General features: G+C 41.0%; 1 protein-coding gene across 5 annotated transcripts in view; it reads right to left on the bottom strand.

Moving 5' to 3' along the window:
• Positions 1–2,265: 2,265 nt before the first annotated feature.
• Positions 2,266–23,706, bottom strand: part of LOC113580117 (spectrin beta chain, non-erythrocytic 4) — a 63,134-nt gene continuing 41,693 nt past the window's right edge. For 2 of the 5 annotated variants that reach the window (XM_027014456.2, XM_035525639.1), the window contains 18 exons: positions 20,399–20,662; positions 18,450–18,674; positions 17,453–17,542; positions 16,953–17,231; positions 16,298–16,428; positions 15,816–16,020; positions 13,052–13,297; positions 12,406–12,540; positions 11,665–11,909; positions 11,216–11,354; positions 10,928–11,012; positions 10,500–10,696; positions 6,838–7,583; positions 6,573–6,633; positions 6,217–6,476; positions 4,796–4,966; positions 4,613–4,655; positions 2,266–4,438 (listed from right to left, as the gene is read on the bottom strand). In XM_027014456.2, the coding sequence (XP_026870257.2) occupies positions 4,205–4,438; positions 4,613–4,655; positions 4,796–4,966; positions 6,217–6,476; positions 6,573–6,633; positions 6,838–7,583; positions 10,500–10,696; positions 10,928–11,012; positions 11,216–11,354; positions 11,665–11,909; positions 12,406–12,540; positions 13,052–13,297; positions 15,816–16,020; positions 16,298–16,428; positions 16,953–17,231; positions 17,453–17,542; positions 18,450–18,674; positions 20,399–20,662 (3,756 nt within the window). In that variant the 3' untranslated portion in view covers positions 2,266–4,204. Of the gene's footprint in view, positions 4,439–4,612; positions 4,656–4,795; positions 5,149–6,216; positions 6,477–6,572; positions 6,634–6,837; positions 7,584–10,499; positions 10,697–10,927; positions 11,013–11,215; positions 11,355–11,664; positions 11,910–12,405; positions 12,541–13,051; positions 13,298–15,815; positions 16,021–16,297; positions 16,429–16,952; positions 17,232–17,452; positions 17,543–18,449; positions 18,675–20,398; positions 20,663–23,706 lie in introns of those variants that run through there. The other 3 variants (XM_035525636.1, XM_035525637.1, XM_035525638.1) reach the window with 3 other exon arrangements.

Here is a 23,706-nt window from a genome sequence, read left to right as displayed (position 1 = left end):
AGGGGCCTGGACCCAAACTCACTGGATATATAATTTCTGCAAAGCTGCTTTATGAAAACATATGTTGTAAAAATCACTGTACAAATAAATTTGAATTCACTAAAGCAAACTGGATATATCTGATGTCAGTTTGAAGCACCGCATCCAAGAGTGTGAACATTTAAATAAATGATTATTTAAGTTTTTTAATTTTAACAAATTTGTAAAGATTTCTAAAAACATATCACTTTGTTATTAATAACAAATAACAAAGCAGATTAATGAGTGTAGATTGAAGGGAATATTATCCATTTGGAATTAAATCTAGAGCAAAAATAAAATGTGCAAAAAGAAGAGGGATTTGAATAGTTTCTGAATCCACTGCATCACTGATCAATCTTTGCCTACAGTTATCCCCCCATCTTATTCTCATCTCTGACTGGAGTAATCAATTCAAGACCATCTGGAGTAGCAAAATTATTTGCTTTTATACCTAGATATGGGGAGTTCTGGTACATGGTGCTTGTAAGATGAAAGCTAAAAACTTGCTGAGTTATTCCTGGAGATATGTGATCGCAAATAAATCAACAAATCATTATACAAGGCATTTGACATATGACAAGTTGTATTTATCAAGGAAATAACTGTACAGTTTTTAGATTTATACATCATTCTTTCACTATTTCCATGTATGTATTTGAGTCCCTCCTGAACAGTGGCTATAATGGACAGGGTGAGAGAAGGATTACAGTCATGCACTGCAGTAACAGAATTTGGACTTTGTAATTCATGCAACCAGCAACTTGATTTACTGGCTTTTATCCACTGACCTTTCATTTATTTGAATGCAAATTAACACCCCAATTTATATGTGAAATTGTTAAACCTACAGATTTCATCATTAGACAGCCATAGAAAAGAATATTTTTCTATACAGAAAATATTTTAAACAATTTATACAGGTCATCAAGCTTTTAAGTCAAACTCAGTGGTGCCCAAGGGTCCAACACAAACAAAACAGGTTTAGGCTTTAAGAGAGGCCTTCAGCTAGGTAAAAAATGTGACTAAAGCACCCAACAGAAGATCATTCATTCATAATGAGAAAAAAGCTTAGACATGGTGTGGTCCTTTAAGGCAAAATATGATTTTTATATTAAAAAATGGTGAACAAAATAGTCTATAATACATTAATATCATGATCATCTTTGAGTGATACAGCAAGTACAGAGGAGGATATGTGTAAAAAAAAGCATTTTTGCAAAGTGTATGTGCAAGAAAACTGGATGTTGTAAAATGTATCCCCAAAACACATCTCTCTAAGAGAATTGATAACAAGAATTGATGCTGACATTTTTGTTTCTCCTTTTTGTAGCCTTCTCATTAAATGAATAATATATAGAAATCTGCGGTCTGAGAGTTGTGCTTTCCATTTATCTGAAATGAACCAAATAGCTTGATAGCTTTGAAAAATTATTTGATTTATAAAATCATATACATCTCCAATGAAACATTCTGAAGTAAAATCTGTAGTAAATGAATTAGTGAATACCTAGAGATCGGCATTAACTGAACATATTTTGTCCAGTATGAAAAATCTTTTTGATTTTGCTAATACACATATATGTAAAATTAAGTAAGCTGTATCAGAACTAATCACATTTCCACTCACAAAAATGTATAATAAAATACAATGAAAGCTATATAATGCATAGCAGTAGTTGTAAAAATAGACAAAATAATTCATAATCACATTCATGATGGGTAAAGACAAAATGTTGTATATGATTTTTACTGTTGTTCATGAATTGTGTGTTTGTTATTACACCAGTTTCCACCACAGCAGGGTTTGTTGTCTCAGACCCTTAGACACCACTGCTCCTCCCCAGTAACACTGCGAAACAAGGCAGTAGTGTAGTGCAAAGGAAAAGTTGCATACATTTCGTTGTTGTGAGTGGTACGTGTTCAGCCTGCATACGTGAATCCCCTTCTACCTTTACTGCATATCCTCCTCTGTACTTTCAAGAGTTGTAGTATTGCATAAAAATATATATAGAGAAAACTTCAAAGGAGAAAAAAATAGCAAAAAAACACCAGTGCTTTTAGACAGATGTTTGACAATATTTTTACATTCTAAAAAAAGATTAAGGAATTAAAATAATGTTTTTTTCCGGTTTAAAACAACAAAAATATACAATTAAACACTTTTATATTTAAAAAAGACTTACTTTAGATTAAAGAAAAGAAAACAATGTTTTTCCTTAGGACCATCACGTTTTTTGCTTTTGAAATATTTTATATGATAAACACATTAATGTAAACATTTCAATTCAAATTCGAATGTAAAATATGTAAATAATGTTATCAACTAGATGATGCATGAGGCTTAGGTTTGGTACATGATGTACTACCCCCTACAAATTAGCCAGGGTGGAGCAGTAACTCACGCTTTTGGCTCCAGGGCTGGTTACCAGCCACAGGGCAAAACGAGAGAAAATTATAATTTTATAGTTATATTTCCTCACAATAGAAGAGACTGAGAGTTGTTTAGCACATAAAAAAGTCATCATTGCAGTCTAACCTACCATGCAATAATGTCTACAGTGGTTTGTCATTCACATGTATATTAATGCACAAAAAAAATCTGAACAGTAAACATATCGTATGTGATATGAAATCCCTGCATTACATATGTCTGAAAGCCATGTAATATACTACGTTCCTTTAATATATCTCCAGTTATATTTGAGGTTCCCAATCCCACAATCCCAGTCTTAGGGTCCCCATGGTCTGCACATTTTTGCATTTGAGCTGATCAGATAGCCCAATTTAACTCTTCAATTACCAAGCCCTTTGTGATCTGGGTCATGTTGTCAGAACAGAAAAAAACAGAAACATTTGCAGAGCCCAAGAGCTGGAAACCACTCCCTCCCACCTGCAGCTTACAATTCTGAGCAAAAATCCCGCTCCCTCGCTGCAGTTCTAATGAAACAAGATGCACAATTGATACCACAGAGCCATCACTGTTATCTCACACCATTATCAACTAAAAAGATGAAACAAAATGACCAAACTGAAAGTAGAAGCACAGGAGAAGCACTTACTACAAAATAATTTATTCATGCAGTGGTTGGATACTGCAACTGTTATTTAACTTATAAAAATGTATATGCACATTTCACACAAAAGTTAAGATGCAGTTAAGGAGCAGTTGGACTCATTAGTGTAATATAAGGAAGACAAGGGGAAATGACATGCCTGAGTTATCATTACCTGCAAGATGTAAGCACACACACATGCCTTGTTTTTCTGTCTTTGAACACACAATATGACTCATTTTTATGTTTCAAACAACTTTAAGTAGATACAGATGAAAATTTGGTATCCCCCGCTAACACTGAAACAGGAAATATGGGCTGTCCAAATAATTTTGTCACTTTTCCATTCCATTGCAAAAGGAAATGCACATATATCAATGCTATGGGTTATTCTCCAAAATAAGGAAGCTTCCATAGAAACCAGATTTCAGACAATACACACCCTATTAACGTTATTCCGCTTATTTTGAACAGATCTGGAGTTTACCCCAAAAGGCATGCTGGACAATACTGTACGATCAGCCATATTGTGGTTTACAAAGTGTTGAGAAAAGTATTTGAGATTTGGAAGAACCAATAAATAAACAACAATAAAAAATGGATTGTATAAAAGAGCAAATTAACTAGAAAAAAAGCAAAAAACAAAAACAGACCAACATGCTTGCTAAAAGAAAAACTTGAGAAAAATCTTGAGAAAAATTCTGGCATATTTCCATTCTTTTTCAGCATTTAATCAAACAGGTTAGATGTCAAGACACACAATATACAAATAGACAGTTACACATATAGGATTCATCTTTCAACAAACAAATTAAAAAATAAATATCATGAGCTACTTCATTGTAACCTCTCTCAGAACTATTTTCATTTTACCTCTGCCTTCTACTCTTTGGCCCTTACAGGGCTGCTTATTGTGGTGGTGACCAGCAGCCACTAGGGGGGCATTCTGCCTCAGGACAGTTCCACTCAAAGCCAGTACTGGCTGAGTCCTCCCTTCAGTGGAAAGCTTGACAGACAAGAGCACAGTGATGTCTCTATTTCTCCGTACTGCCAGCACAGTCTTGTCATGTCCGGCTCCCTGACTCAGATCCTGATTCCTGTGTCCAATGGCTAGGGGGTGGAGTGGACCCTCATTTCTTCTTCCCAGTCTTTTTCTCTGGTTTTTCCCCTTTGTCAGAGCGCTCAGAGCCCCGGTCGGCTCGGTCCGACCTCTCGCCCCTCTCTGAGGCCCCGGCCCTGCTACCATCCCGCCGTGTGCCCTCGTCTGTGGATGAGGTAGTAGGATGAGACTGCCCCCATTTGGCCATCTCCTCATGCTCACAGATACTTGTGTTGATACTGGTTATCCAGGCCTTCAGATCATCCTGTGGGATGGAGACAAATTGACCACTGAGGTGTTATGCAAACACTAATTTGCAACTCAAATTACACATTGAGTGAGGAGCATCCAGATTATTTAGTGCCATCAGAAACCATGAAAATACAGCTACATTAGTCAATTCAGTTTAAAGCTATGGGAAATTGTGACCAAATCTTACCTCATCTTTAGCATGGAAGAGAAATTCGTTCCCATCTTTAGTTCTAGGATTAAAAGACAAGAGTGTATTGGTAACATCAAATAAAGCAAAAACGCTAGTGTTCTTCTAAATAAGTCATTTAAAGACCGTGGAAGAACCTTTCCAGGGAATTTAATTAGGTAGTTCTGTGATTTTTTTTCATACTTGAGCGTGAAGACGTTTTTCTTCTTCTTGTATCCGTTGGTGATGTCGCACGAACAGCTGCTAAGGTTAATGATTGGCTCGTTGTTGTAAGATGTGGTGGTGTTCTTGGAGTCCTTGTAGAAAGCGAGCTCTCCCTTCGTCAACACGCAGTACAAGTTCACCCAAGACCTGCTGTAGTGTGTTAGAGAACACAGGATACCATGAGCTCCATAACCCAGTGACTCCCTCCACTTAACCATCACTTACCTGCCAAAACGGTGAAGAACAGCCCCGCCTAGGACTTAAATGGAGCGGTTTGATGTGGAGCTCATTACTGCTTGGCTACAGCACACAGCTGGGCTTTTGGGACTTACCTTTGTTGTGGGGGGGTTGGGGAGGGGTTGAGTGCAGCCAGGAATGCACAGGGAACATGGAAGAGAAGAAAGGGACATTTTGGTTGGCTAGCAAGTGATGACATAATCGCTAATACTAGTGTTAAAACTTCAGAGGACAGGCACTTGCAAACAACATTCAGCGCACATGTACACTGCGTTATATTAACATGCATAAAATAAATATACAGACATTTTACATTTGTGTCCAAAACCCATGAATGAAATGGGTCCCCATGTAACATGGCTACAGGGGGAGCTGTAGAGACAAGGATGACAGCCAGTCACTGCAGTGTGACATCTGTCATAGCAGCTGAAAACCAAGAGAATTGGCAGTGTGAATGAAGCGGAGCTTGCATACTTTACTGAACATAGCTTCAGAAACACAGTCAATGAGGCGGAGCTTGCATACGTTATTGAACATAGCTTCAGAAATACAGTGACTGAGGCGGAGCTTGCATACGTTATTGAACATAGCTTCAGAAATACAGTGAATGAGGCGGAGCTTAGTGATTATAGTTTCAGAAACACAGTAAATGAGGGGGAGCTTGCATACCTTACTGACCATAGCTTCAGAAACACAACAGCTCTTGGTCTTCTGCCACAGCCATACAGACCAACAAGGCTAGTGGTGGCTGGAGTCTCATCATGCAAGTTGCAAGCAATGTGCTGATGGAAACTATTTTATGCTATTTGCACATTAAATTGTTTGTCATGAAACCACTAAACTATGAAAGTAGTTACAATTTAACCAGATGTCACTTGTTTTGTGACTAACATTTTTTGGGTTTGATTTAAAAGTTAACAAGCTTCAAGCTCTCTGGCAATTAGACAAAACACACATTGTATATTTTTTATTGCATGTGTGTTGTTTGAAATCTTGTTAGTAAAGACATGCAGAAGTATACAACACATATACAGTACTAATATAATTTTTGCATAGAACTGGATTAACAGTCTTGCTGTTTCTTACTGGCATAATCAGAGTTAAGATACAAGCATGCCAAGTTCTTGTCCTCAGCCTCTGAACTCTTGACGAGCAAGACCCACCTGTTGGAACTCTTCTTCTGGCTCTCGATATCCAGCTTTCGGAAGAGGAACCCCTCATGCTGGGCAGTGTGGGTAGGTGGCTGGGGTGCTGTTGGGCTGCTCTGAGCTGGCGCCGAGCGAGACCGCCGCGTTTCCACCACCATCCCCTCCTTGGGCCGCGGTCTTCTCCGTGGTTTGGGTCGATCTCGAGCCCGCGGACGGTCTGGTCGTGAAGACTTCTCAGGAAAGCCGTTTGGGAGACGGGGGATTTCCCCACGGGCCTGAGAGAGCAGTGCACACACACAGTTTTTCACTGGCTTGGTTTGGTAGTGTTGGCAAAATGTAATAACTAAGCAGAAGCACAAACTTGAATTTACCTGTGCAGCTTCTCTCTCTTGAAGCTGCTCCACAATATCAGCTAAAGTAGACCTTTTCTCTCTGCCAAAATATTCAAGAATGAATAAGCAACCTAATTAACTCACTCATGTCAGAAAAACAAATTATGCTATTGGAATGCAGCAAGACTAAGGGTGAGACTGCGTAATGATTTTAACTAAATGGCGCTAACATAAAGCTGCATTAAATATTATAATTAGTGGTACAGGTACTAGGCATTCAGAGCTGTCATATGTACTGTCTCACCCTCCTCCGGAGCGTCTGTCTGAGTGGTCCCTGCCTGTCTCATGTTCACTGCTCTCCTGCCTCTCTAGCCGGTGTCTGTCCCTGTGCCGAGGTTCATGTCCATGGGCAGGACCCTCTTGTTCACTGGACGTCTGCCTCTCCAGACGCCTCTCACGCTCCGCCCTCTCCCGCCACACCTCCTGGGGGAGTTCGTCTCTCCTTGCCTGGATCAGTTGATCGTTGGAGAGCTGTCGCTCAAGCCGTGTCTCCCTCGGAGGTGGATGCTGCTCTACCTGCAGTTCAGACCGGCTGCTGCCACTTCCCCCTGGGCCACTGTTCAGCCTCTTCCTGCCTCCACCTGGCTCCTGGAGCACCACCTCTGCCATCACATTCTCCTGCTGCCTGTCCCACTCCCTCTCCAGCGTGGGGCAGAGTTGAGTGACTTTCAGCTCCACAGGCATGCCAAGACCAGCAGCCACACCCAGCACGCCTGCATTCCTGGCTTCCTGGATGCGGTAGGTAGCTGCTCCGTTCATGATGGGTGTGTAGTTGGCCACAGTGGAGCCAAGTCTGCGAGCTACTGATGAGGGAGAGGGGTAAGCGGTGATGCGCTCCACCCGAGGCTCGCCATGCTCATAGACGGCCTGCCGGAGAAGTGAGGAGGGGCTGCTCCGGCCTGGAGACGAGTCCTGGGGGTCCAGGAAAACTTTGCGACCCAGAAGAGGAGTCGGGGGGAGTTTACTCTGCTCTGCCTTTATTTTCTCCACCTGTACAAGAGAGCACAGAGAAAGTGCTCAGAAATCATCTTACATTTATACATGATGACTTTTTCAGTTAGTCTAATATTTTACAAATGCATAAAATGCAGATTTCCATGACATTACAGCTTTTTAAAAACATATATTACATTTACATTTGCTTTGCTCTATAACAAGATTGAAATTGTAACTTGCTTAGAGCATCTGCTTAGACCATCTACCAAATGTAATAATATAATGTAAGCTTAAGCCATTGAAATGCATCTGTCTGGCAAAAGCAAACTATTGATATTGAACATTTGAACTTTGCTCTTAATGAAACACACACAAATAAATTCATAATCATCACTGATCATTAACTAGACACTATTGCAAAAAGAAACCTGTTATTAAAAAGTGCTAATGAATAACAATTGTACAAGATGAAATGTTGAAATCCATGTAAAAATGAATGCAGGAAGATCAATGCAGTACCAAATCCAAATTGGGAATATAATTTATGCAAATAAGCCATTAAGAAAGCAAGAAAATGATTATTTAGTCAGCTACAGTATCTTGGTCAGGCCAAAGAGCTCACACATTTGAGAACTGTGAATTGTTGGTGAACTATTTATGGGCCTTCTGTGAAGAACACTGACTTTGTCCCAAATGAAGATATAAGCAGGACACTCTGGCTGCTCCTGCTCTCTACAGTTTTGTTCAAGCGGAGCATCCCAAAGACCAAAGAGAAATGTCATTACAGGCGATATATAAGTGATTTACATTTTCTGCATTCACTTGGATACTTGGTTGTTGGTTTCCATTTCACCAAGAAGCTCACCTGAGGCACAGTTGACAGAGGAAAAAACAACAAAGTGTCATAATAAAGTGCTGGGCCACCAGAAGCTTCTAAAAAGAGCTTCAATTTGCTTTGGAATAAACTTTACAAGTCTCAGGAAATGTACTGGAGAGTATCTTCCAAAAAATATTCCCTCATTTGGTGTTTTGACAATGGTGGTTGAGAATGCCAACACATCAGTCCAAAATTGACCATATGTTCTATTTGGTTGAGATCTGGTGCCTGTGATGGCCATAACACATAATTTATATTAATTATTTTATTTATATTAGTAATATAAATAAAAGCCATGCAACCATACATGCCATATAGATTTGAAGATTGTTAGCCCTGCAATCCAGTCCACTCCCACGAGCACATACAATTTTCATAAGATAAAAGTGAACAGTCAGACATTTGTATTGACTTGCAATGCCATTCCTGCTAAAGAACAAATAAATCCAAAACATGCCCCCAAGGGGTCCACCAATCAGGTCTGTGACATTACCTTGGTTTTGTTCTGCTTACAAAAAATGCACAAGCATCATGAATTTATACTTTTAACCACAATTTCCAACTATGTATTGATGTCTTTCCCACACATCTGAATGAAGATTTTACCTTAGTAAACTGTTCCTATGGAAACACCAGTCAGTTCAGCAGCCTTTATGACAAGCTCCTGCTCCAATAATGAACTTTTAAACTCACTTAGATAGTTTCCTCTTGCCATCTTGGGTCAACTGTGCCTGCTAAAATGTTTATACATGCCACTATATTGAATATAACTTTGAATCGAATAGTGAATGGAAACTTCTGCACTTGTCATGTTTCTCCACTCAATTATGCCGATTTTGCTTCTTATTTGTTACTGGTCTGTATGGATTCAAACCTCCATTCAGTAATCCCATTGACTACACATTTACAACTATGTGATACAATAATTAAGCTTCTTAGTGTTTGAACCAGAGGTGTCAGCAAAATGTGGTGACTGCTCAGACACACATCAATCAATCACATCAGTGATTGATGAGTTGAATCAGGTACATTTAAGCAGGTCAAACACCAAACCACGCTGGACTCTGGCCCTCATGGACCAAGGTTTGACAAATTGCCAAATTAACTAATATTGCATAATTAATATTACATAATGTAATACTAGTTATTGCAGCGTAAGAAATCTTTTAGCGACTGTTGAGAATATTTACCGAATATAGTTAAAATTGAGTAGGTATCAGAATGAGTATTACCAATTGAAAAAAATGTAAATTTACAGAACAAAACAAGTTCAGCAGTTCAGTATTTTTGTGTTTCGGAATGTCACGATTAGTCCCTCCCAGATACCGTGTTTCGTGTTTTCCCTGTCTTGTGTATTTTAGTTCCATGCCATAGTTTCGTTTTCTCCGCCCCTTGTTTGATTACTTACACCTGTCCCTTGTTTCTACCTTGTTAAGTTCATGTTTTTAAACCCTGTCGTGTTCCCTGTGTCTTTGCTGTTCATTGTTTACTTGAATGGTTGTGTTTCTTTGAATCCGTGTGTTTATGTTTATTTGGTGGTTGCATTTGTGTTAGGTTCATTGTGTTCGGTTTAATGTCTGGATGTTTGAAAGCCTGTCTGTTTCAAAGCCTTCATTTGTTAGCATGTTTTGTTATCATAGCCTTCGTGTTCCCTAGTCAATTGTTATAGCCTGATTCCCCTGCTTGCTTTCGTGTACTCGTGTGTTTGTTTAATCATGTATCCCTGTGCTTTCCGTGTTGGTAATATGACCCTGGACTACTACAATGACTCTGATTTTGGATTTGCCCATAATAAATCTCGTTCTTTTCGCACATGCGTCCACCTCCTCACTGCTCACCATTACACGAAATGAGGTTTCAGGATTTTAAGATGCAAGTGTGCATTTGGACTGGCTGTCCTCTGACCCACCATGGTAAGATGTTGGAGAGAGCTGAACCTCTCCTCACTGAGCCACCATGGTAAGGCATCAGAGGGAGCAGAAGCTCTCCCCACTGACCCACTGAGGTAAGGTGTCTGAGAAAGCTGAATCTCTCCCCACTGACCTACAGTGGGAAGGTGTTGGAGAAAGCTGAATCTCTCCCCACTGACTCACCGTGGTAAGGCGTCGGAGAGAGCTGAACCTCTCCTCCCAGGTGGCAGCTGCTTTGCGGAAAGCCTCGTGACGCCGAATCAGCTGCTCCACCTCATCCACACTGGCGCCTAGTTCCTTACTACTCAGGAATGGTTCCTGCGCTGTGAGCCATGCCTCAGCTACCATGGCCTCCTGGGCAAACTGATGTACCTCCAACACTGATGGATAGAGAGAGAGAGAGAGAGAGAGAGAGAGAGAGAGAGAGAGAGAAACACCAATCAGGAAAAGACAGACAGAGAGAAAGGAAGATACAATCAAACGATTCAGAGGGGCACTATGTAATTGATCCTTTGTTAGCAAAATTGAATAGCACTCTGGATGAAATTGTCCATTATGTAGACATTTCTATCAAACTGATTGCCTTCCAAGAGATCTGATGTGCTACTCACTGTGCTGTAGCTCCTCCCAATGTTTGTCCCATTTCTCTGTGAGTTCTCTCTGCTTGCTCAGTACCTTCTCCAATTTCTCTTTGATCTGAAACATCACAGCAAAACCTCAAGACACAGTGACAGAAATTTTTTTAGAAGACTTCGATATAGAGCCTTATTCATTTTCTGCTGAATCACAAACTGGATATGCAGCTCGTCTACTGTAATTTATTATGATCACGATAATATTTGATGGGACTTTATAAAGCATGGTGCTGGGTGTTTCCTTAGGTCTGAGAGCTCCCTCACCTCCTCAGAGGCGGGGTTGCGTGCGGCGAGCAGGGTCTTGCCCATCTCGATACACTGCTGCATGCTCTTCTGGCGAGCCTCCACCTCACTCTTCAAATTCTGGTGGTAATTCATGAGGACCTCCACGGAGGACACGTCCCTGCAGGCAGAGAGCCCACAGCCCATTAGAGATCGGAGGAGACAGCAATAATGTTCCACACATGGGAAGACCCAGGACACACCAGCACTACCAGTCTAGCATGGAGCTATTCTTTGAGACAGTCAGTCTCTCTTGAGGCAGACTGTGTATGCAAGAAAGAGTTGAGCAGTTAAGGCTGGTTGTTATGAAGTAGAATGCAAATGTAGTAAAGGTATAAAACTATGTATAAAACTGTGTGTGTGTGTGTGTGTGTGTGTGTGTGTGTGTGCACGCTTGTGTAGGAGGGAGCTATAAAGGATCTCAGTCATACCTGGGCTTCTCTCCAGTTCCTATCTGGCAGATGATGCTGTCCATCCACATCAACTGGTCTCGGACCACACCGAAAAAGCGTAGTTTGTCTGTTGCTGTAGTGATCTGTACACGGCACTCCTCACAAGAAATTAGCAGCTCTTTCCATGCTTGCATCACTTCTTGTTCCCGAATGCTGATGGCTTCGGCCTTCTCTCCAGCATAGACTGTTCGGAGTTGCGCAGCACTCTCCTGTAACTGTCTTACCTGAGCAACACAAACATTGGTAAAATGTGCGTGCGTGCATGCACACACGCACACACACACACACGTACACACACACACATAAACACACACACACACACACACACACACACACACGCACACACACACACATACACACTGGCATATGTGGCATATCAAGTAGACTTCTGTTAGTACAACACAGCCACTGATCAAATATCTTGCCACTTATCTGAGTAGTTTACTTCTAGTTTAGATAAAAGTGATTAATTATTGTATTTCATGTATATTTCAGCAGTTGTGCACCAGATATTTTGGCCAATGTAATTCTTTTAGTTACATACATAGATATTTCTCTTTCTAGTTTAATTTCATCCTTGAAATTACTATTGAGTATAATAAACCTGAAGTTCACTCATGAAGCCTTTTTGCCAAAAAACACCCCTTCACTCTGAGTTTAATAAAGGACAATACAAATGTTCAGAGATGCTTTTGTGAGCTCAGGGTTTCACTGTCTCACCTGGCCAACCAGCAGCTGGATGTCATGTTCAAAGGTGTTCATGAGTCTCTGCAGGGTGCTGGTGTTAGTGGAGCCATCCTGGCGGGCACGCACTTCGGGCAGCCTCTGCTGTTTGTCCCCTATGTGCACTAGCACCTGAAACACACGTACACATACAAAACACATTTCTAGACTCTGGTATTTACCAGTATCCAGCAACAATATATTTATATAGAAACTAAACATCCTATTTCTCCGGAAACCTTGTTTATTTCACTGCCAGAGAAACAGGACGGAATGTTTTGGACAGAGGTCCTTCTTCAGCTGTACATGCAAAGTGCTATATATATTTACAGTGTAGTCTCCACCATTTCAGCCAGGGGTCCTTCATCAGCTTGGCAAGATCAATGCTTCTAAAGGTCTAGCTACAAAATACAAAGTGTGTAGTACTTTGGTTGTCCAACTCATGAAATCGCTCTATATGAAACAACCTGCTTTTCCAGAAACCTTGTGTACTACACTACAGTTTTTATTGCATCTCTCTCTTGTTTTACACACACACACACACACACACACACACACATCTAGCACACCTCTAAATGTCCTGTGGCCCAGTGCTGAGTTCTTTTAGCTGGGCAGTGACACATGGCCTGGGCAGGCGTCTCACCTCTCGGCAATCAGAGAAGAATTTGTGCAGCTGGTGGGAAGCTGCGAGCATCTGACCCCTGGTCTCCATCAGCTCCAGCAGGTCAGCCCACGCCTCATTCACGGCATCTTTCCACTCGGCAATGGTGGCCGCGTCTGCGTGTCCATAGTCAATCAGCTCGTCCACCATCTGATTGACAGCCGTCACTCTCTCCTGACCGAGGCGACCTGTCTCTGAGGTGAACTCAGTGAACTTATCCTGCAGGACCTAGGAGATGAGGCAGGACTTATTCAAAGGCATGTGAGGTGTGGGACTTGTAAATTCACAGTAAGAATTCATTGTGAACTGCATGTATGTATTGTCACTGGGTGTCAGGTCTAGCGTTCAGATCAGTTATGTTCAGTGCTTGAAGTGGGAAAAAAGTACTCTCCTTATTCACATGTTGGTGTGTGTATTGGCTGGCATCAGCAAATCATTAAGTATTACAGTTGAGGCCAAAAGTTTTGAGACTAGCATAAATTTTGGTTTTCACAAAGTTTGCTGATTCAGTTTTTATGGTGGCAATTTGCACGAACTGTAGATTGTGAAGAGTGATCAGATGAATTGCATTTAATTGTAAAGTCATTCCTTGCCATGAAAATTAAATTAATCACAAACATTTCTGCATTCCAGCCACTGCATTTCAGCCCTGCCACAAAATGGCCTGCTAACATTATTTCAATGATCTTCTCGTTAGCTCAGGAGAAAGTGTTAATGACAAGGCAGCTGATTTAATGTAACAATTTATCGAATCATCAAGAACTTCAAGGAGAGAGGTTCAGTTGCAGTGAAGAAGGCTTCAGGGCACCCAAGAAAGTAAAAAAAGTATCAGGACTGTCTCCAAAAGAGGATGCAGCTATGGGATTAGGTCACCACCAGTGCAGAGCTTGCTCAGGAATGGCAGAAGGCAGGTATGAGTGCATCTGCATGCACAATGAGGCGAAGGCTTTTGGAGGATGGCTTGTTGTCAAGAAGAACAGCAAAGAAGCCACTTCTCTCCAAGAAAAATATCAAGGACAGACTGACATTCTACAAGACGTATAGAGATTGGACTGCAGACGACTTGGGTAAAGTTATTTTCTCTGATGAAGCCCCCTTCAGACTGAACATCTGTACAAATGATTGTCCAGAGAAGAAAAGGTGAGTGCTACCATGAGTCCTGTGTCAGGCCAACAGTGAGGCATCCTGAGACCATTCATTTGTGGGGTTGTTTTTCATCCAAGGGAGTGGGTTTGCTCAAACCTTGGCCTAAGAACACTTCCATGAATAAGGAATGGTATGAAAACATCATCCAAGGGCAACTTCTCCCAATGATCCAAGAGCAATTTGGTGATGAACAATGTTTTTTCCAGCAAGATGGAACACTATGTCACAAGGCAAAAGTGATAACCAAGTGGTGAACAAAACATTGAAATTTTGGGTCCATGGCCAGGAAACTCTTAATCTCAGATCTTAATCCCATTGAGAACCTGTTGTTAATGCTTAAAAAGAGGTGGACAAACAAACACTCCAAGCACTGATTAGGCAAGAATGGATTGCCATCAGTCATCAGTCATTTTGCAAGGTGAACTGCAGAAGTCTTAAAAAAGAAGGGTCAACAAAGTAAATATTAAGTCTTTGCTTAAACTGGATGTATTTGTCAATAAAAAGTTAAACTTATGAAATGCTTATCATTGTACTTCACTATTTCATATAAACATCTGACAAAATAATCTAAAAAACCTGAGGCAGTAACTTTTGTGAAAACCAAAATTTGTTTCAGTCAAATTAGTTTTCAGTCAAATTAGTTTTCAGTCTCAAAACGTTTGGCCAAACGTTTGCTACAGTGAATAAAAAATACTAGGAGATATCACTAATGTCCAAAGTGACAACCATTTACCAAACTATTAATTTTACCATATATAAAAATAGCATACAATAATTTAATGATGTAATATATGTATGATACTATATATTATGCATGTGTGTAGTGATATGTGTGTGCGTTTGCACAAAAACATATCATTTGATCCTTTGACCAACAATCGGGAGAGTTGTTTATGTCGTTGGCTGTGGTAGCTTCAGCTGTTTTTGTTAATGCTACATCAACAGGCTCCTCCCTGCCACGACTAGTGCTAATGTTAGCTTGCTGCTCATGGTCCAGATTTAGTACTGGTTCTGGCTGAAATTCTATTTTGTCTGAATCACACATTCTCTTTGTGCCCTTTTAGAGCCAGGTCAACATCTTTATTTAGCATTCACATTACTTAGTCTAGCATGAACATTACTTGTCTTGTTCTAGACTTGTAGAGAGAACAAGAACAGGTTAGCTTCACAAAATGTCCCCTGGATAATGAATTTTATATAGGATCATTATGAATTTCCTAGAACCTGATATGGAGATGGCAGAAAAGAGTATGGAGCTTAGAGAAATAATAGATAAGAAAAATGTAAAAAAAATAAAATAAAATGTAGAGGTGTCAGTACTGCATACTGGTGAGTACCAGCCCACTTTCAGCATTGGTTATGTTTATTTATTTTATGATGTTTTATGACCTGATTTATGTTCAAATGTCTGTGTGTATCCGTGTTGTCCAACTTAAATTCTAATACTTCACAACAATGACATGAAAAGCATAAAAACTCTTCAGACATCTGCATTGATTACTGTCCAAACTGCAGTCTAGAGTGGATCAGAACCAAGGCAGATCATAGCAAGGCATGGCCCACTGGACTGGCCCTGGATGAGAGTCAAGGGTCTACTCACCGTCACATGCTCAAAGTCTTGGCCCAGCTCTGTGGAGCTGGCCGTGACCTCTCTCTCGGCGATCCACTGTTCGAGCTCATCGACTTCCCGGTTGAGCTGGTAGAGCCAGTACTGCTGCTCAAGTTGACACTTCCTCTCCTCCACCAGGTCCTTCAGAGACACGTATAGCCGGTCAATCTGGGACTGGCGTTTACTGATCTGCTCACTGCCGGCCAAACGCACATGCAGAACGGCAGGAGAGAAACACACAAAGAAGCTTAAATTAGAGAGAGTCCCCACAAGGATTCAAGCTACTCCCAAGATCTAGTTGCGAGAAAGAGCTGCACAGTAAAATGATCAACAGATAAAATACAGGCAAGATAATGAATAGCTCTTTGGCAGAAGTAAATCAGCCTTGTGAGGAAAAGACTTGTTGCCACTAACACATAGACACACACACACACACACACACACACACACACACACACACAGTGCTGCTGTACCTCTCTGGGTGGCCGAGCTCCAGTAGCTGTCTGCACTGCTGGGAGAGGAGGCCGATGGTCTCTGCGTAGTCCTCTATGGTCTGCTCCAGTACCAGGTGTTTCTTCAGTAGCTGGAGTGTACTGGCCTCATCCTGAAGGAACAGAACCCAGGTCAGTCACACTGCTACATCTCCACTCACATCCACACAGCACAGCCCATGGACAGGATACAAGGCACAGGCTCTGATAAAACACTTCACAGGTACACTTTCCATTCACAGAGAGCGAAAGAGAGAAGGACTGAAAGAGAGAGAGTGACAGAGAAGGAGAAAAAGAGAACTATATTGAGCACTGCTATGTTTTTTGTGTGCTTTCCTTCTTTTCTTATTTTTTTCTCTCTCCAAGCCCATAGACTGGCACATGTGATATTTTTGCTTTATATACCTCTCAGAGATAATAAAGTTAAAATTCTTCATCAGGGAATGACTGCCCCCCTGCATCTCCTACCACCTCCCTTGGCCACATCACAACATGTGATCATTGAGTTCATAAACACTCTCCATCCAGAGAAAGCAAGCCAGATAGAGAGCTATAGAGAGAACATAGAGAGATTTGAAGAGTTGTGCTCTGTTGGATTGCTTCTCTCCCTTGCTATTCCTTGCTCCTCTATTCCTACCTTTCCTTTCTCCTCATTCATCATGTGCAGCTCTTGTTCACTGAGCCAGGCCTCAACCTCGGTGATGTCGAAGTAGTACTGGTGGGCCTGGTACATGGCATCCAGGGTCAGCTGCCGGTGCTCTGTCTCAGTCCACAGCACCCCCCACAGCCCCTCCAGCTGCTCCATGCATGCCCTCACACAGTCGGCCTCGGGGCTGCGGATGGAGGCGATCACCCCTGCCCGCTCCAACACATCCTCCACCCGCCCGCGGTGACTCTCCAGCTCCCTCTGTAGGCCCTGGGGAGAAGTTCACTGAGGTCAGCCAGGGTTAAGGGATATCATGGAATAAGAAGACCAGAAAAGCGTTAACAACTGAGTTAATTTGAGTCAACTGACCACCAAGCCAAAGACTGATGAGGATGTGAATGGAGAGAAATTACAAAAGCAATATGGAAGAAAATGCTACTGATGATGAGCTAATCAGGTATCAAAGAGGCACAGAGTAGTGATGCTTCTACCTGATTTTTTTTCATGAGCTGCTGCACAGCCTGTAAACTGGTTCCATGTTCCTGTGATGTGGCCATGGGGAGGCGCTCTTGCACCCACAACTGAAAATACATGAACATACACGCACACACACGCACGCACGCACACGCACGCACGCACACACACGCACGCACACACACGCACGCACGCACACGCGCGCGCGCGCACAAACGCACACGCACGCATACACACACGCACACACACATGCACACACACACACACATATACACACACACACACACACACATACACACATACATACACACACACACACACACACACACAAGCAGGAATGCAAAATTCTAGATTTTTAAATGTTGTACTGTCTTACATGAAACTGAACTTCTATTATGAAAAAAATTATAACACATATGAATTCATGTGGTTTATAGAAAGATCAAAGGTATCGAATAAGCTTCTGTTCACTTATGGACATCAAATTTCCATATACTGGAAATATACTGGAAGTGAATGTAATGCTATCTTTTGAAAGGTTTCTCATTTACAAACAAGACATGCAATATGTTCTTGTGACAGTAAAAGCCCAATTATCATGCATGGTCCATGCTGACACCAAAATGTTGTCATAACAGTTTTTACCTACTGATATCAATTATTGATGATTATCCATTCAATTATACACATACATTTTCTAGTTTCAATTTTCTCCGCATTTTTAATCAAATTCTATGTAGCTGTGACTCACTGGAAAATAGTGACTGCCCACCCTTTTTTTCAAGTGTGAATTATAAATCACTTTATGAATCTGTATGTAATGTGCTATAGAACATTATTATTATTATTATTATTATTATTATTATTATTATTATTATTATATAGAACATATTATTATTGTTGTTGTTGTTGTTGTTGTTGTTGTTGTTATTGTTATATTTTTGTAATTCATTCATTTTTATATAGATGTGTGTACCTCAGGGAAGCATGAAAGTAACCCCAATGTGCACTCACAATTTCATCCTCTAGGTCTCGGCCCACTTGGTGCACCTCTTTAGAGGCAAGCAGGATACGTCGTCTCTCCTTAAGAGGCTCGATGAGCCGCACAATACGCGTTTCCACAGCAGCCTGTTGCTCGGACACCACATCCATAATCTGGACTTGCTGAGAGATGGAGGAGGTCTGGGCTTGAAGCTCTCCCACCTCCTTACACCACTCCTCCACCTGACTCTCCATCATCTGAGAAAGATGAAGATACAGACAGACAGAAAGAAAGAGCGAGAGAAGAAGTGAGGGAGTGAAAGTGAGAGAGAGAGAGAGAGAGAGAGAGAGAGAGAGAGAAAGATAAACAGGGAAAGAAGAAGACAAAAAATGTCAAGGAGAAAGCATTTTAAAAATGAAAAAAACAGAAAGGTTGAAAGCGAATGGGACAAAATGAGTGAGATAGAAAGCACACAGGGTGGTAAAGAAGGGAGTGAGAATAAAGAGAGGATATCAAGAGAAATACAATGATACAATCAAGCCACCTATAGAGACAACACTAAGAGACATATGGGTGGAGAAAGAGAGAAGACCACGAACATTGGCAAGACAGAAGAAGGAGTATGTAATTACATTAGCAGAAGCCCACCAAAGCCATCCAGCGATCAGAGAACACTATGAGAGACTAGAACATTCTACACCTCATCTGAATTTTCTAAGAGAATGAAAATCAAATACTTGTCACCAGTGGGGACCATATTTAACTTCCCACTGAGTGCTCTAATATGGGTCCGAACCTGCTCTAAAGTATAAATCATATAATAATGGGATCAAAAGGTTTTGATATTAAAAAAAAGCACATGACATGACAATGTTCTATTACATGAACCAGTGTTGCAGCTGGCTGAGCTAGATCAAATGAACTAATCAGGACAAATCAATCCCACACAAATTATAGCACTGGGTACAGTAATCTCCATTATTTATCACTTATTGCTGCTGACACCAGAGGACTCTGTGTAGTTTATCATTAGGACCACAAGCTTGCTGATACCACAAAGCCACTCACCTCCATACATTAGCATTCACCACAGAACAGTTAAAAGACCCACTTTAATAAGCACTTCCATGCTCTGGGGTTTGAATCATTATGAATGATATATTTTACTATAGTGCAGAATATGAAGTGCTAAACTTCTGCAACTCTAATGTAAAAATTTCAGACAGTTTGGAATATTTTATAAATGGGATTTGGTGGCTCAGAAAATAAGAGCTATAGTTAGACATTTCAAGTTCAATTTTGAAATACTATATGCTGATGCATATATAAGTAAGGAACACAGACATGCATTGCACACCACAATGCACATACAAGCACTGTGAGCACCACCCCAACACACACATACACACACACTATGGGGTACAAAACTGTATCCCATGATGCAAGAGATGTATGTTTTCTGTGATCCTGCCTCATCACAAATACAGAGAGGCATGTGATAGAGCAGGCAGTAGGGAAAACCATGGGAAAACAAATAGGAAAGATAGCAGGACATCATATAAGACAGAAAGAAAGAAAGAAAGAAAGAAAGAAAGAAAGAAAGAAAGAAAGAAAGAAAGAAAAAGAAAGCGGGGAGCAAAAACAAAATAGGAAGAAATAATCAACAAAAGGAAAGAAACGGAAATTAAAGGTGCTACAGTACCGCTGATGGTGATGGTTGGGTATGGATGGAGTGGTGAGAGGGCAGAGCTCAAACTGAGCTCAGATCAGCTCTAAGCCATGGCATGCTGTCAGAGAGAGCGAAAACCAGTCAAATGAGTTACTGGCCACTTATATGTGGGGTGACACCCGTTGATGCCAAAAAACACAGCATGAAATTAAAACTAATCTGCTCTATTGTGAAAAAGAATCAGACAATAATATGCTCATTGACATTATGCATTCAAAACAAACATGACTCAAGACTAAGATAATGAGAGACCTGTAGATTCTTCAGCTGCTTGTTGACGGAGGTGAGGTCCTGGCCATAGTCGGCATGTGCCAGCTGACCCTCGAGCTGCTGCAGCCGTTGGTCCAGGCTGGTGTAGCTCTGGACCACCAGGTTGGCCTGGTTGGCCTGGAACAGCTGCCTGGCCTTGGCCTGAGTGGTGCTCTCCAAGTCCTGCCAGCACTCGCGGATCTCACTCAGTTTCTGCCGGACAGCTGCACCCAGCTCTGGCTTCTCCTGCATCAGCTTCTGGCCCTCCTGAAAGGGGTAAGGAAGCGCAAGAGTGTTGGGAACAAAACCTGAACAGAGAACGATTAGATTTTTTACACTGAACATACTGAGACCAAAAAAAAAAAAATTGGATCACTGGTAGATATAGATAGATTCTATTCACATCTTTATAAGTATAATGAAGAAAGGTAACATTTATATAACCAACAAGCCAAATATCCTGAGGTTATCTGGTAAAGCAGAGGGGTAGCAAACATGACTATGTATCCAGCGAGCAGTCTGGCTGAACAGGAATACAGTGAAGGCAGTTCATTTGGGTTCTGGGCCCAACTAAGACCACCAGACCATCAGAGATAAGGAGACAAAGGGAGTGAGAGAGACAGAGAATGTGAGAGAGACAGAGAAGGACACAGGACAAGACAGAATATGGAGAGAATCACACATGAACAGGTATAGAACTCAATAGTTCTGTAGCCAAGCTGTAGCTAAACTCTATTCAGTTCAGACAAATTAATTTTATTTTACTTTTTTACATGACAATGACAAATAATAATGTCAGAGGCATTCAAAAAATACACACCTATAAAATAATCAGACACAGAAAACATTGACAACCATTGCTATCAGCCTAGAATATCTCATAAGGGACTGATTCACTCCCGTTCATGCAAAGACATCATCACAAGTTCCAATACACAATACCCGTATACACACACACACACACACACACACACACACACACACACACACACACACACACACACACACACACACAAACACATAAAAATTTCATTCCAGACCACCCTCAGGGGCCCCAAGTACACAATGACCTAAGCTGAAAGTCAGACAGACAGCCAGCCAGCCAGACACCCAGACACACACACACACACACACACACACAGACACACACACACACACACAAACAAAGTGCATTGTAATTTCTCTGTCTCAAGGTTGTGTGCAATGGGGGATGGGTGGTGATGACCCTGAAAATCATGTGCAAGGACATGAAACTAGGCTTGTGGATTCTTGCTATGGTTACTCCACATATGAGCTCACCATATTCTAAATTACTAAAGAGATATGTTCAAGCAGTTTGTCACATTGCATATATTATCTTTTCTATACTAGAAAAAAAAGCCTCTCTAACACCAAGAACCAAATGTATTAATCAAAATAGTACTTCATGGAAGCAAAACTACATAAGATTATACATTCAAAAATTCACTTTCACACAATTTGCAACTATAGGAATATATCCTTATAGTACATGAATCACATCACACTACAACTACAATACTTCATAAAATAATTTTTGGAAAGAAACAAAAGCAAGTCATCAAGAGAATTATGATGTCAAACGGTCAAGACAAAACGTAACTAGAATCTAAATGTAACTAAAATCTATCAACATTCCAAAAAAAAGGGTACACGAATGACTCTGAAATTGAACGCTACAAACATACAGCTCTTCAACCCTCCCTTCTGTCTGTCAGAGTGAAGCTGTGTGTAACCCTTAGTAAAACAGCTCTCCGCTGTAGCTCCCTGGGATTGAAGCTGACACCTCTAGATGCATGATGGCCCCAGGTGTCCTGTGGTTCACCCTGCTGCAGACCTGTGAAAAGGGATGTAACTGCAGCAGCACAGAGTGAGCAGCACCCGTTCAGCATGTAGAGGGAGGAGCTGAACTCAGGGAGGATTCATATAGTGTAAGCAAGGTAGACATGGTGCTCAGAGCAGCTTTACATAACATCCATTTCTTTGACTCTCTCTGTTTCTCTTTCTCACACATACACATTCTTTCCCTCCAAGGAGCTCAGTTTGCTCTTTCCACACACACACACACACACACACACACACACACACACACACACAGACACACAGCATTACTCAGTGGAAGGAGAGGTTGTAGAACTCAGTGATAAGCATTGGGAATGGACAAAGCGTGGGAGAAAAAGAAAGAAATATGAAGACATTAAATAAGAGAGAGGCAAGCAGAAAGAAAAAGATTCAGAGAGAGTGGAAGAGAGGAGATAGAGCTACAGATCTCAAACCAGATGAAAAAGTCATCCTGCCATATTAGCTACATAACAAATAAGATGGCATTATTTGTTATTATTTGTTGTCTGAACAGACCTCCATAAATGAACACAATCCTAGGGGAACAAGACAGTAGTCAGGAATCCAACTCATTCATGTGCAAAATAATACACATCCACTAATGTCCGGAGGTAACATTAATGTTATATATGTTATATATATTAATGTTAATACCTAATTAACTTAGGTAATGTCCTAAGTAACCATAGACCACTTTGAGTAAGAATCAAAGTAGAGTAAGGGGAAAATCGAGTCAATTTCAACCTGGGGTGATGAGGACACAAACTGGAGAATCACACAGCAAACATCCTCAACCTAACTGTGCTCTCAAAAGAGAGCTTACACTGAAAATCACAGAACAATAAACTCATATATAGCAGCAGTCAAACTTACAGGAAACATTTATTAATGACCAATAATATTTACTTTACTTTTTTTTGTAAATATTTGAAAATTAAAATCTATCAAAATAAATAAAAAACAAGGGGTATTAAATCAAATCACATTTATTTATATAACGCTTTTTACAACAGATGTTGTCACAAAGCATCTTTACAAATGTCCAAGTCCAAGCCCCCAGTGAGCAAGCCAAGGATGACAGTGGCAAGGAAAAACTTGAGATTAACCTTGTGAGGAAACAAGACTCAAAGGGGGGTGGGGCATCCTCCTCTGGCCAACAACGGTCCCCACAATAGTAACGATTAAAGTAACTGACTGTTTAAAATTCAAGATAATTGAAAATTGTCTCTAAATCTGAAAAATCTTTCAAATCTTACTCTGTGCCTGTTACGAACCCCAGGAACAACCCTCAGCCCCGCACAGCCATGCCCAATCGCACACACCCCTGATCTGACTCACCAGAATTCTAGCGCACACCTGATTCCTATTCCCCTCTTTACCTACCCCTTTATAAGGTTTTCCTCCCCACATACTATTCGCGAAGTATTGCTTACTTATGTGGTGTACCGAGC

This window comes from Electrophorus electricus, chromosome 4 (genome assembly GCF_013358815.1).
Source record: "Electrophorus electricus isolate fEleEle1 chromosome 4, fEleEle1.pri, whole genome shotgun sequence".
NCBI classification, from domain to species: domain Eukaryota; kingdom Metazoa; phylum Chordata; class Actinopteri; order Gymnotiformes; family Gymnotidae; genus Electrophorus; species Electrophorus electricus.
This window is presented reverse-complemented; position numbering and strand designations above follow the sequence as displayed.